Raw genomic sequence first — 14969 nt, forward strand, 5'->3', positions numbered from 1 at the left:
ACAGAAACAGAATTTAATAAATAGTAAATTACTAATAATCTTCCACAAAAAATGGATTAGTATGATATGTATACCGTGGAAGTGGTGAAACAAGTATTCAGATCTTTTACTTAACTAAAAGTACCAATACAGTAAAGTAAAAATACTCCATTACAAGTAAAAGTCTTTCAAAATCCTACCTGAATAAAAATACAGAAGTATGAGCAAAAAGTACTTCAAGTATTCAGATGAAATGACGGTAGAGCAGAAAACAGTGCCTGCCTCGACAGATGTATTAATATGTAGGACGTTATTAGATTGTTCATGTTAACGGATGCGTTAATGCGTAAACAGCATTTTACTGTTGTAGCTGTTGGAGGTGGAGCTAGCATCTCAAACACAGTTCGGCATTTGAGTCCTGTTTCATGAACCTGGGAGTCGGCAACCCCAGCCCCCCCCCCCCCGCGACGTGAAATTATATACAGTGAAAAAGCCAACATGTTTTGTCACACCGTTTATACTGTTGTAGCTCTCCCTTTGGTATTGCTAAACGATGAGCTGGACTTCTCTCTCATGCACATTCAGCCTGATCTCAGTCACGACTCATTGGTATTATTCAGCTCCCAAGACTGTAAATGGTTACAAGAAAAAGGCCCTCCCCAGAGTTCTAGCTCTCCCCCTCTACCACATGGTTGTGTTTCTGATCACAGTTACAGCCAAGTTGGAAAGTCTTTCCCAAATGTGGTTTTATGATCTACAGTTAGACCTCCAGTGATCGCGTGCTTGTGTGACTTTGTGCCGGCTCAAACATTTTTGGGCTCTCCTTCCCTGGTTTCGAAGAAGTTCTCGCTGTATTGGTATTTATTTATACATATATAGACATATAATTATTTTATTTATTTTTTTTTTTTTTGGTGTCCTGCAGGGCTCCTGTAGTAAAGATGCAGGCTGCTGCTGCTCTGGCCCTGACGGTCCTCTTCAGCCTGGACTGCCTGTGCGCCCACCGGTCAGAACCGAACCAGACACAGCACCGGAACGACGGAAACGCCCGCAACAATGAGACAGAAGCGAAGCAGAGGAGCCAGCCGCACATCATATTCATCCTCACGGACGACCAGGTGTGTGTATGTGTGAAAGAGCCGGCGTGAGCGCGGGTTTTCTCGGTTCAGACATTTAAACGATCACGTCTCTAGCAGCAGATACATTTTACACATTTGAATGTGCTAATCCGACGACGACGCCAACCCAAAGACTTCAAATATATGGCAGTGTTTACATAAGAACAGGTGATTTCCTACACGTTGTACGCTATAAATTATGGGGTCTAAAAAGGTTACATTTGTAACTCAACAGATTCAGTATGGCAAAGTAAGCCAAGTCAAAAGTGTGTTCACTTTATGAGGGAAGAGAAAAATTCAAGCCCCCAATGATCAGTCAGCTTCAACGATTAGTTGATAGTTTAATCGATTGGTCGAGTGGAAGAAAATTAATTCTCTATTTTGACAATCAGTTAATCGATTCTGTCATTTGTAAAGCAAAAAGATGCCAAATATTTGCCGGTTCCAGCTTCTCAAATATGAGGATTTGCTGCTTGTTGTTAGCATAGGATAGTAAACGAAATATTGTTGTGTTTTGGACCGATGGTCGGCTGGATCAAGACATTTAAGGGCATCGCTCTGGGCTCTTGGAACTTGAGACGGGCGTTTTTCATAGACTAAACGATTGACTGGTTAAAGAAGAAAGTAATGGGCAGATTCATTGATAATGAAAATAATTGTTAGTTGCAGCCCTAGATGATTGATCGATCACAGTTCTGTACAAACTGATTGAAAGATCGGTGTATACAAAAGAGGTATGGCGAGCCCTGATTTATGCTACTATGTGATCTTCATGTCCAATTTAAAAATGAATGTAAATTTGAAAGGTACACTATCTATGGCTTAAAAACAAATATTACAGAAATAACACATTCATTATTTCAGGCTAGCAAAACCCGATTCCTAAAAGTTGCAGTGTAGTGACTATTTGCTAATCTTAAGAAGCCACTGAGGGGCTGCTGTGAGGTTGAGTAATGACACGTGCTTCCAGTAAAATTCACCGATTGCAGTTGCAACATTTGGTCGTTTAAACATAAACAAAAACGTTCCAAGAAAGGTAGGCGCCATAAACAATGGCTGGAGTCCCCGCGTGGCATGAGCACGGTCGGAAACCGAAACCTCTCACACAGAGCAGCTACGCACCTGAACCTGATTACCCTGACCTCCTAAAACTCCATCAGTTATCTCAAAAGAAGGGTTCTCCGCCTGGCTGTCGGTGGTGTAAATAAATAATTACAGTATATAGAGCTGAAAATAGCTCCTACATACTAGTGGATATAAAAAACTGGACGGAAAGTAGAGGGTCTGTAAATTTTGTAATGACAACCATCGTGGAAACGAGTATCACATAGGAAAAAGTTCTTGCCAAAGGACCTTTTTAAATCTTGCATCCCTGTTTTGACTTCATTTTGCTTGCTATGGCTAGACAGGCCAAAAGTCACATGTAAATAACCTGACTCAAAAGATTTAACAAAAATCTCTTTAATGCCTCCACGACTCTGTAACAGGGCTTCAATGACATCGGCTACCATAACCCGACCATCAAGACTCCCACTCTGGACAAACTGGCGGCGGAGGGTGTTAGGCTGGAGAATTACTATGTTCAGCCCATCTGCACCCCGTCACGCAGCCAGCTCATCACTGGCAGGTACAGATGTCTCTTTACTGGCTTCCTTTAAGAAATGTGGGCAATTTTTCCGCCTGCCTGTTACAGAAAATAGTATAGAGGCAGCTTACTGGATTTAGGATGTCTGTTATTAATGCATTTTGGCGGTGTATGTTTGCAGCTTAAACTGTTCCATTGCTGTGGTTACTGGTTATCAAGCAAAGATTTTATCTCCTTGAGTTAAAGCAGCGTTGATTTTTCTTTCTCTCTTTGTTTTTTTGTTGAGCATGTTTTAACATAAAGCTGGATTGGAAGAAGGATTTGTTGTGGGGCTGAAGCTAATGATCATTTGCACTGATTGATCATTTACTTTTTAAATGTCAGAAAATAGTAGAAAGAATAAAGTGATGCCGTAAAAGTACTTTTTTTTTAAATAACTAACAGTCCTGAATCCAAAAATATCCAGTTTACAGTAACATAAAACAGAGAAAAACAGCAAATCCGCAAATTCTAGAAGCTTAAACCAGGAAATGTTTGGTAATTTTGCCTAAAAAAATTACTTAAAGATTTAGCCGATTATCAAAAATGTCTGTGGAACAGCTAATCGAGGGACAAATACTTTCAGCGCTAATTCGCAGCCACTGGTCTTATTTTACTCTGCTCTCATTGTCAGATTGTTTCAGGTATTCAGGTATTTCAGTACCTTTCCACAGCCTGTTGTGATTGTTAGTTCGAGACTTTATAGATCCTCAGTGGGTAAATTCACATGATAAAGAAACAGGCTTAAGAAGTAGGAAACGGGTAAAGGTTGTTCAAATGGAGATATATCGAATAAAATTGTAAAGTCATTAAACTCTGATCGTTCAGATCTGTTTTACGCAAAAGATGCTGACCAGAGAGCAGAACAGCTATTGAGTCTGAGGCTCTGGTTCAAATGAGGTGGCTGCTCAGAATAATCTGATTATTGATTAGGCAACCCGAGAATAAATGAGTCCCTGGTTCTGTTGTGAGGCCTAACGGTGGAGCCCGTGTGAGCACTTAATCTGGTACGAAGCCAATAACAAGTCCTCCCCCCCAACCTCCCAGATATCAGATCCACACAGGACTACAGCACTCCATTATCAGACCCAGCCAGCCGAGCTGTCTGCCCTCACACATGGACACGCTGCCTGAGAGGCTCAGAGAGGCCGGCTACACCACACACATGGTCGGCAAGTGGCACCTAGGCTTCTACAGGTACGATGGGGACTGTGCAGGTATTAGTATGGATGAAAGTAACCAGGGGTTTTCACTGTATGACCACTATTAATGACTACAGAGTTATTTACCCAAACACTCTGCTAATTAGGTGAGATTATTTTAACTCCGAGCCAGACAAGCTTTTTTTTTTTTTTTTTTTAAATCCGCTTCCTGTTATTCTGCACATGGTTGCTCTAACTGCCCATTCCCAACCTTACCCAGTTTTTCATCTATTTATTCGAAAGAAATCAGAAGCTCAAAGGTCTAAATTAGTTTTTATGACGAGTCGTCTGCCTCATCTGAAGGCAAAAGTATTTGTAGTTGTCCTGAACTCCCACAATGGAAGGCAGGGTGAAAAGGTTTCTGTCATAGAGAAGGAAGGGAAGTGATAATTGTCCAAACATGTGGATAACGGCGCACGCTTTCCCAAAGTCTTTTCCTCCAAGGCAGTGAAGAAAATGAAAAATGAATGAATGAAAAACAATGAAAAAAGAAGTTCAAACTCCCCCTGATTTGATGTCGGAAAAGTGTGTCTGTGTGTGTGTGTCTGTGTGTCTGTGTGTGTGTGTGTGTGTGTGTGTGTGTGTGTGTGTGTGTGTGTGTGTGGTGGGGGGGTTAGATGCCGCTCAACCATCCAACGAGCTCGGCAGTCGAAACATACCGACACCTTAAGTTCACTCTGGGTCCTTAGCCTTTTATCACACACTGTTTCACAAGTGGCTTGCCGCCACTTTGTAGAATTTCACCGACCGCTAGTGCTACGAAAAGTTACACAAATGTGAATATGAACATGTTAATCAACAGATGATCCTTTCTCTGCACAGCTAAAAGCTCATTCATCTGCCAGTTATTGTGTTCATTTTTTTTTTTTTTTTTTTTTAAAGAACGCCATGTCATAAAAATAATCCAGGTAAAATGCACGGCTCAGTACACAACCAAAACCGCCAAAATATGATATCTCCATTCTTTCTAAGCAGTCTGGAAGTTCAGCAAAGTAATAAAGTGAACTTCGTGTCCCAATCCAGATCCAAACGATCAAAAATATACTAATTTGTCTTAATTTAGTCAGACCACAACGAAAAGGGGGCTGGGTGTTAAGGTTAAATCAAGATAGGCAGAACAGAATAAAGCAGTTTGCAAGTTATCTTCCAAGCTTTGCGAAAAAAGCAGGTAATAAGATAAATAAATAGAAATAAATCATACAAACTACTTTGTGTAGGGTATTTTTTTCTTCTTTGTTTTGAAAGTTAAAGGTACCCTGTGGACATTTCGTCCACTCGTAGCACTATAGAGCAGGGTTTTGATGAGCGGGTTCACGTTTTGTTTGTATTGCATTCACGAGCGCGAGGAAGCGGGCGACACGACTTAGGTTCCTCACTTATGATTTGACACTGACTCTCTTCTTCCATCGATCGCTGATTGTTATACGCAAAGAAATGCAGGGAAGACTAAGATTGGCAAGCTAGCAAACGCGGATGTCAACGATTCAGGTTTCACATTTTTGAAAAAAAAAAAAAAAAAAAAGCAGCTTTGCAGATGTTTTATGAGGAAGGAAAAGCATCCAACAGTTTTCTTAGGCCTCTAGGATAAACACAGTATATTTTGATGAGAATCGGAGACTTAATCAAACTAGAAGAAATCACCACGGGGTACCTTTAATACCTCTGTAAGCTGCTTGAGTGTAACAACATGATGGAAATCTGAAGTACAGTTAACTTTATCTTTCATTTTTTCCTTTAGGAGAGCATGTCTCCCCACCAGAAAGGGTTTTGACAGTTTCTTTGGTTCCTTAACAGGAAGTGTGGATTACTACAGGTAAATTATGAGTTTTATTACTATTAGCGTTACTAGGTTGGCAGCGCGTAGACCATGTCGATGCAACAGTTAACATGTTCCCTTTCTGTCTTTTTGCTCTGTATTTAAATAACTCACATCTCTCCATCTGTGTCCAGTTATGGGTCCTGCGATGGCCCGGGGTTGTGCGGGTACGATCTTCACGATGACGAGGGCGTGGCGTGGGGCCAGGAAGGAAAATACTCCACCATGCTCTTCACACAGAGAGCTCGCAAGATCCTCGAGAGTCACGATCCTGCAGGCAGGCCGCTTTTCCTGCTGCTGTCCCTCCAGGTATCACGTTGAGGTTTGATATATCAGAAATGTCAGGGAAGGCATCTATGTAAAACACCCCTGGAACACAATGTGAGTTGGAGCCCCTCAAAAACCAAAAGGGACTGAACTGCCATTTCGCTCCAATGTTGATGTTAAAAAATCACACAGGGAGAAAACTCTTTTTTTTTTCATGAAGTTACTGAAAATTGGTCAGATGCAATGCGGCCTGACATGTGTTTTGATGCTGCATTAGTTTATGCCTGGATCTGGATGGTCAGAAAAGTTGGGAAAACACAGAAGCCACATAAAAGTGTTTGTTTGTTTGGCTGTCAATGAACATCAGAAACTTATTTAAAAACTGTTTGGCTTATATAGAATCTAACTATTTAACTAAAAGCATGTCACACAGAAAAATGTAACTTGATGTTAAAAGCGATGTCTGTTTATTTTTATGAGAAGCTGTGTTCATTGGATTTGAAGTTCTGGGTTTTCGGGGGGGTCAAGAAAATGTAGCCGATGTCCTGACAAGGAGCAGCAAAATAAAGGGCTGTTTTATTTGATTTTCCCTATTATGGAGTAAGGAGCACTGTGTTCCAACATTTGCACGGGTCATTCTGGGAAATGGAAGGAAATCACTAACTGAAGTAGAGATTGATGAGAGAGTTGAGGAAACTGGGTTGACATAAGAAAAATCTTACAAAATAGCTATAACAACGCTGTTACGGATTATACAGTTAATCTAAGAATAAAAAAACTAATATAGTTGACCATGTAATACTAGTGCTGATCAAACCTTCAACTAGTTTGGAATTAAATATATAACTGGAGCCTTCTGGATTTTTGAAAACTTTTCAAAGGCACCCTGTATTTTTTTTTCTTTTTTTTTTTTTTAACTTTACTAAGTGAAAACATGCAAATAAACTACAAATGTTTTCCACCAGGCCGTCCACACTCCTCTACAGCCTCCTAAGCCCTACATCTACCCCTACCGTGACATGGCTAATGTTGCCAGGAGAAAGTTTGCCGCCATGGTGTCCACGGTGGACGAGGCGGTCCGAAATGTCACCTATGCCCTCAGAAAGTACGGATACTACAAGAACAGTGTTATCATCTACTCCACCGACAACGGCGCCCAGCCGTTTACAGGAGGCAGCAACTGGCCGCTGCGAGGCCGCAAGGTATCATTTAATAACTGTATTTGTGCCAGTGTTTTATGTACTGTAAGGTACGGTAAACGTATTTTACCTCATATTCAGATAAACTATTTTGGGTAGTTATGGCAACTGGTTATAATATTTATGTTTGGCCAGAGAGTTTGACTCAAGCTCTGTCGCTCTAGGGACAGCGTTAGTGGTCCATAACCTAGCATGATGTAGTGAAGACATGTCAGCACACGAACAGTAATATTTTTACATCCTACTTTTAGCATTTTTGCACCTCGGTGGGGCTGTAATGAGACTTGAAAATTACCGTGCTACCATGCTAACATTAGTGTCCAGCTCCAAACGCTGTCAAAGGCTGTGCTGACTTTGACAACGTAGAGCAGAGCCTGAGATGTAAAATGGCCTCGATGCACAGGATAGAAATGTCTTGATTTTCGGTGCAAAATGGGCTTTGACACTTAAGTGTTTAAGGAAGTAAGAACAGTTATCTCATCTTTTTCAACCATCCAACAATGTGTTTTCTCGTGTTTAATGGACATTAGAGTTTAACCGCAGCCACCAGCAACTTTAGTCTCAAGAATTTGAACGTTTACATACTGTATGTCCGTATCGCTATGTTTCAAGCATCATTCATAAACCCTGTTTAACAATGATGCTTACACTCAACTTAAACTCAGCAGTTGCCGAAGTAATACCTGCTGGCTTTAAGGAGAAATAAAGAATCTGTCATAACTAACGGGGTTCCAAAAAAGACTCCAACGTCAGTTCATTATTATGTTTTCAGGGTACGTATTGGGAGGGTGGAGTCCGTGGCGTGGCGTTCGTACACAGCCCTCTGCTGAGACGCAGGAGACGGGTCTCCAGAGCTCTTCTCCACATCACTGACTGGTTCCCCACACTGGTGAGCCTGGCCGGGGGGAACGTCAGCCAGGTCAGTGGAGCCCAGTGCTTTCTTATAACAACATGAGTTGAATTTTTGCTATTTCGTACTCTTTTAGCACTTTTGTAAGTGTTCTTGGTTTTGTATTTCGTCGCGTGTTGTTTGCATGGAACTTGCATGTGGCATGTCATTCGTGTTAGTACCTTGGCCAGGCCTATCGTAACAATAACTGTTGGAGAGTGAAGGTCAGATAATGTAGAAAAGGCCCACCGACCATTTAATCGGGCTGTAAAGCAGACGAGACACAGGGATACGTTTTCTCACAATGGCCGTCAAAGCTTCCGATAGAAGCCCTCGTGTTACTTTAAGGCTGCTCGGAGTCCAATGGAATCAGGTCCTGTATGTTTTTCTAGTTGTCTCGCCAAACACTGTACTTTGCTATAATTCAGTCTGTGGTAACTTGACTGGCTCTGTGTCTCCCACTGAATTTATATTAGCGCATGAGTTTATTTGTTGTCACAGTTAAAGTTGAATGTGGAGCTTCCTGATTTTTCTTCAATTTGGCTAAAGTTAAAGTTAAAGATTACTATGCTACTGTAAAACTGTCACCATTTCACTATCTTGCAGATAAATGTGCTCTTGACCTCTTGTGATCACCGACGCTTTTTGTTTTAGCTCAGGCATAAATTTCCTTCTTTGGCAAGTCAGTGCAGTCTGCTTACAGCTCCCAAAAAGCTTTGTCGGTTTGATTTGCAAGTAGGTGTCCATTGCCAAAGTAGATGAGCAAAGATATCTTGGCTACAATCAACACACATATCTGACTAATCCAGACACTCAATAGGAAATTAGTATTTATTCCTTTGTGGTAAATGTACAAATACTTGGTATATAAACAGTTTTCAGGGTTTCGTATTATCCCCTGTCACTCTCTGAAAGGGACCTCTCATTACCATGCTATGTATTCTTTGTGATATACTACGTGCTTGTCTCCTTCTCAGAGTCAGGGCCTGGATGGTTTTGATGTTTGGCCCACCATCAGCGAAGGGCAAGAGTCACCTCGTCAGGAGATCCTCCACAACATCGACCCCCTTCACAAACCCCCGGCTCAAACCATGACCTGGGACGCGGGCAGGGAGGGAGCCTCAGGTAACAAACAAAATAAAAAGAAAACGTTAAAACGTTGTTGTGCGCAAAGAAGCTACTCGACTGTAAAGGTTTTACAGGTCTTTACTCAGGTTTACGGGCTTCAATTAAAAAAAAAAAAAAAAAAAAAAGAAACAGAATCAGTTAACTACATGTAAAGTGCATTAAACAGAAAACAACCTAGATCAAATCACCCTTTTGTCTTTAAAATCACACCAATTATGCAGGTAAACTTGTGCACAGTTTTTCAAGGTACTTGGCAGGTAGGTAGTTGGACAACTTGCCACAGTTCTTCTGTGGACTTAGTCTGTCTGTCAGACCATCGGTTGCAGGACTCCTTGTCCTTCTTGTTGCTGAAGATAGTTCCTTAGGACTGGGGCTGTGTGGGTGGTGTCATCGTCACGCCGCAGAATGAATGTGGGACCAATCAGACGCCTCCCCGGTGGTATTATGAGCACTATAGCGCCCGTCATGGAAAACTAAGGGAAATAAAAATAGAATAAAAGTAATCTTATCTTCCAGGGGATCTGGAAACAGCATCAGAAAAGCTAAAAGCAAAGGTTAAAAGAGTGTTTACTTCATATGTCTCATTTGTCAGACTTGTGTGTTTTCTTTGATTCTTTCAGCACGCACATCAAAAGGCCCAGCATTTAAAAAGCCAAAGAAGAAGAAGAAGAAGAAGAAGAAGAAGAAAGAAGAAGAAGCTACTCGACTGTAAAGGTTTTACAGGTCTTTACTCAGGTTTACGGGCTTCAATTAAAAAAAAAAAAAAAAAAGAAACAGAATCAGTTAACTACATGTAAAGTGCATTAAACAGAAAACAACATAGATCAAATCACCCTTTTGTCTGTAAAATCACACCATGTATGCAGGTAAACTGGTGCACAGTTTTTCAAGGTACTTGGCAGGTCGGTAGTTGGACAACTTGCCACAGTTCTTCTGTGGACTTAGTCTGTCTGTCAGACCATCGGTTGCAGGACTCCTTGTCCTTCTTGTTGCTGAAGATAGTTCCTTAGGACTGGGGCTGTGTGGGTGGTGTCATCGTCACGCCGCAGAATGAATGTGGGACCAATCAGACGCCTCCCCGGTGGTATTATGAGCACTATAGCGCCCGTCATGGAAAACTAAGGGAAATAAAAATAGAATAAAAGTAATCTTATCTTCCAGGGGATCTGGAAACAGCATCAGAAAAGCTAAAAGCAAAGGTTAAAAGAGTGTTTACTTCATATGTCTCATTTGTCAGACTTGTGTGTTTTCTTTGATTCTTTCAGCACGCACATCAAAAGGCCCAGCATTTAAAAAGCCAAAGAAGAAGAAGAAGAAGAAGAAGAAGAAGAAGGTCTTAAAGCAGCAACCAAAGCAGAAGTCAGCCTTCAAGTTAAAGACCACCAAGAAACCTCGGACATTTTCTCATCATGCTGTTAAACCTAAACTCAAACCTAAATCCGAGCCCCTTCCCAAACTGAAGTATAAGCCCCTCCCGAAATCAAAGCCCATACCTAAACCCAAGACCAAAGCCTACTTTCAGCATCGGTCCCTGTCCCATTACAGACCAGATCTGAAGTCCTACTCCAGCGGTACTCCGTCAGAGTCAGGAGCATCCCACCTCAAATCCCAGCGTCAGGTCCAGTCACATTTATGGTCAAAGTCCAGGCGGACGATGTCCAAGAAGCAGCACTTGTCACGGTCGGGATCACCTCAGCCAAAATCCCAGACACAGTTCAAATTACATGTAAAGTCAAAGTCCAGGAGGATGTTATCCGAGTACCAGAACATGTCCCAGCCAGGAGCATCTCTGCCCAAATCCCATCCAACGCCCCAGTTTAGGCCTCAGTCGTCCCAGTCAGTATGGGACTCATCAGTCCAGGCCGCCATCAGGGTTGGAGACTGGAAGCTGCTAACAGGAGACCCAGGCCACGGAGACTGGGTCCCCCCACAGGTATTGTAACACACTTATACCTATTTAAGTAGGATTATTTTTACGCCTCTGATTCAAATTGATCATGAAATAATCATTATGATGAAGTGTAAACTCTGATCCTCAGGTACTCCCTACTCTGCCTGGTCGCTGGTGGAATCTTGAACGCACCTTCTCGTCTTCCTACAAATCCTCCATCCACAAAAACATCTGGCTTTTCAACATCACAGGTGACCCCTACGAACGGCAGGACCTGGCAGACCAGAGGCCGGATGTGGTCCAACGGCTGCTGGCGCGGCTCGCTTACTACAACCAAACGGCCGTGCCAGTTTACTTCCCCCCCGATGACCCTCGAGCCAATCCCAGCCAGCACGGTGGCGCCTGGGTGCCCTGGGTGGACGAAGAGGAGGGCGAGGAGGGAAAATATCAAGGGGTGTACAAGAAAGGTAAGAACAACAAGAAGAAGAGGAAGAAGAAGAAGTGCCGGCTGTGCAAGCTGAAGTCCTTCTTTCTGAAACTGAACACCAGGATGATGTCCAATCGGATCTGAGGTGTCGACTCGGCCAGGGACAGATTTTTAACCAATGAGATGAATCCGTCAAAGACTTAAACATTTCAAAATGGTGCTTTTACATCGTTACATCTGCACTTCCTAAAACCGGTGAAAAACAGTGGTGACCAGGTGAGTTAACTCCTCCGCGCTCAGTTGAAGTAAACCTCCTTCAGGAACTTTCTCAAACATGTCCATTCACTGGCTCCACTCCTCTACTTGTTCCTCCAAGTTTCTCAGTCACCAGTCTTCAGTATAAAAGCCTTGACGATCATGCGGTCTGTGAATTATTCTGAGTAACTCAAGTATTCGGGACGTTGTCTCCAAGTGGGGCTTTCAGTTGATGTGGATGCAGACATGGACGCCAAGGAATGAAATTGAAAACGTCTGCATGGTTGATCCAAATAGGATTAGGTAGGAAAGTCTTTTTCTGCGATGTGGGCGAGGTGACGCTTTTTTAAATTATACAGGGATGCCAGGGGTGGTTTTCTCACTGCCGTTCTAAAAGGTCGTGACTGCTTTTAGTTTCACCGTGTCAGCCGTCTGCTCGTTGTATTGTTATCCCCTTTTCACTTTTAATCGCTCTCATACTGATAGAGTTGCTGGCACAAGGGCTGACTTTGCATTTGACATTAAAATGTATATTGATACTGTAAATGATTTATTTGGGTCAAACTTCAAACAGGAAGCTATTACTTTCAACAGTCTCGGTGAAGTGATGTTGACTTAGTTTACTGTATGTTTACGCCGACTATTCGTATACTCAGAAATCCAAATTAAGGGTTTAGAAGCAGGTGTTTACGGTGACAGTGCATGATCATGATCATTATATATCACTTTGTTTTTTTACTTTGTTTTTCTTTGTTCTTTCATAAACAAGAAAACTTTACAAAGGAGTTTTTAATATATATATATATATATATATATTTTTTTTTATATATATTTTTACTTTTTTAATTCCACATCCCAGTGATTTCGGATGTTTTTCTATTATTTGTTTTCAGCAAATATAATGTGTCGGTAGTCTTTTCGTATTACTGCGGCTGAAACAGGCCTTTGGATACTGTGGTTGCTTGAATGTATTGCCAGTGGCAAGCATCTGTTGACTTTTTAATTCACTACATCCTGCTGTGAACAGCAGGAACTGTCGTTTGGACATATTATTATTTCACTTGAACTTTTGACTTATTTCGCAACTTATTCAGTCCAAATAGAACTAACACAACATCAATATTTTAATATTTTTAAGCATTTTCAAGACATTAAGTGACAAAATCCAGTTATTTAGAGTAATCGGCTGAGGTTTTCATTTGTTTTAAGGAATCAAAACAAACCTGACCCTAGTACAATAAGCTGACTGGTCAATGTTACAGGAAAACCCCTAAAACCGAGACTGCTCTGGTTTCACTGTTCTTCGACACATGGAACGACCACCTCCGTCCAGTGAGGACAAAATGAGCCAGTTAAACGTACAGTGGCAGATCGTAAGGATTTTGTGTTGTCAAATAAAGCTCATGTATTCACAGAACAGGTAGGAAGAGGTTAGAACGCGTCACGGCAAAAGTTAAACCATCATAAGCAGCATCTTTGAAGTAAGATGCTGGTTTCCTCCACTTGAGCAAGACACCTAACCTCTAAATATTTCAGCGTATTTGCTCAATAGCTAACAAACCCCGTCTGTGGCTCTCCTGCAACAGTGCACGGCAGTGTGAGTGCGGAGCAGAGTGTTCCCGGGGAACACCTTAAATGGACACTTGATTTCTCCACCCTGAGCAAATAAAGGTAAAACAAGATCAACAGCGACTCTGTCCTCGTATTTTATGTACACTGGCAACACCATGCCGTCGCTCTCACTGATGAGACTCTAAAAAGAAAATTGAGGGCACGTATATTGTAATGACACGTTTCATGTTTTCGAATGTTTTTAGGTCTTTTGCATATGTGAGACCAGGTCCTTTCAGTGCACAGGCCTGATAATCGAATACATTTGAATACATATGGCTATGAATCTCTACCCTGTCACTCTCTGACTTCTCGCGTATTGCTACAGGGGTTCATCAAGGTCAAAACTGAGAACCGAATGTCTCATGTCCTTAATTCATGACCCAAATCCTCTGAAGCAAACTGATTGTTACTCATGCATAAATATTTCATACTAATTGTCCATAATGGATACTTAATGAGAATATCACGCTGGTAAGCCTTCTGCGTATCCCACATGTTTAAACTGCCAGCACTCCGAGCCTGCCTCATTTCTACGCACTGCACGGAGAAAAGGTGAGGGATTAGATTTTGGTTTGAATTTTACACTTCTGAGGATCTTTATACGCCTTATGTTTCCCAATCCATCCCGGCGCTCGCACGCTAGTGCAACTTCAGCGCCAACAAATGTCTGCACAATAGATGCACACACACACCCAATAACTCTATTATATATTTTAGACTTCGTCACATAGTGGAGTGTACAATAGAATCACAATGAACACAATTTGACCACTAGGTGGCGCCAGATATCAACGATCCCCAGAGTTGTGGCAGTTCAGTCTCCTGAGCTTCTCTACAATTTCAGTATACACGCATGCACACACACACACACACACACACAAACAAGCTTGAGCTACAATTGGATTTTCTACGCTCGGTGTCGCCTTCCTACTTCACAGTGTTCCCACTAAGGATTGATTGAATTCAGGTTTTATTTTGTCCCCGAACATGTGGGATTATGTAATCCTCTGGGATTAAAATATCATATTCAGCTATTGAGGTTCTGAACACTTCGCAAACATAATGAAACGTGTGGAGCAAGGGGTCGGTAATCAGGTTTAACCATGGGGCAGTTTTTCTTTTAGTTTTTTTTTTTTTTTTAGTGTTGCTCAATGGGGGGGTGTCACATAGATTTACAGGTATGGTGGTGATGCAGCCCTATATTCTGTCTCTCTCTCTGTTTTTTTTTTAAAATAGTATTTCATTTAAAGTGTTTTATTTCTTTTAAGAATAAAACAGATTTATAAAACTTGTTGTTTTAGGGTTGGATCTGAGCGCAGGTGTCATTTTTCCCATTAGCTGCTGAGTGCTAACGGCGGCTAATGTTCCTGTGAAACGTGCTCCTGGCACAACGAAAAAGAAAAAGAAAATTACTTATTTACACAAATGTTTGGTGTTGCACTACGAGAGTTAAAATGTAACTGATGGGCCATCCAGTCTCCATACACAGTGACCTGTTTCATTAATGGTTAAAGGAAAATACTGTTGTTAGTGCTGCCACAGAAAACTTTATACTTTTTT

The 14969-nt window shown here is 41.7% G+C and overlaps 1 protein-coding gene across 1 annotated transcript in view; it reads left to right on the top strand.

Annotated features, from left to right (window-relative positions):
• Positions 1 to 12565, top strand: part of LOC120798742 (arylsulfatase I-like) — a 14916-nt gene extending 2351 nt beyond the window's left edge. Inside the window, exons 3-12 of the mRNA XM_040143319.1 lie at positions 905 to 1097; positions 2585 to 2724; positions 3769 to 3918; positions 5662 to 5736; positions 5874 to 6048; positions 6972 to 7208; positions 7978 to 8124; positions 9072 to 9219; positions 10488 to 11155; positions 11262 to 12565. Coding sequence (XP_039999253.1) covers positions 921 to 1097; positions 2585 to 2724; positions 3769 to 3918; positions 5662 to 5736; positions 5874 to 6048; positions 6972 to 7208; positions 7978 to 8124; positions 9072 to 9219; positions 10488 to 11155; positions 11262 to 11684 — 2340 coding nt within the window. The 5' untranslated portion in view covers positions 905 to 920 and the 3' untranslated portion in view covers positions 11685 to 12565. The remainder of the gene's footprint in view (positions 1 to 904; positions 1098 to 2584; positions 2725 to 3768; positions 3919 to 5661; positions 5737 to 5873; positions 6049 to 6971; positions 7209 to 7977; positions 8125 to 9071; positions 9220 to 10487; positions 11156 to 11261) is intronic.
• The last annotated feature ends 2404 nt before the right edge of the window (positions 12566 to 14969 follow it).

Source organism: Xiphias gladius, chromosome 14 (assembly GCF_016859285.1).
Source record: "Xiphias gladius isolate SHS-SW01 ecotype Sanya breed wild chromosome 14, ASM1685928v1, whole genome shotgun sequence".
NCBI classification, from domain to species: Eukaryota; Metazoa; Chordata; class Actinopteri; order Istiophoriformes; family Xiphiidae; genus Xiphias; species Xiphias gladius.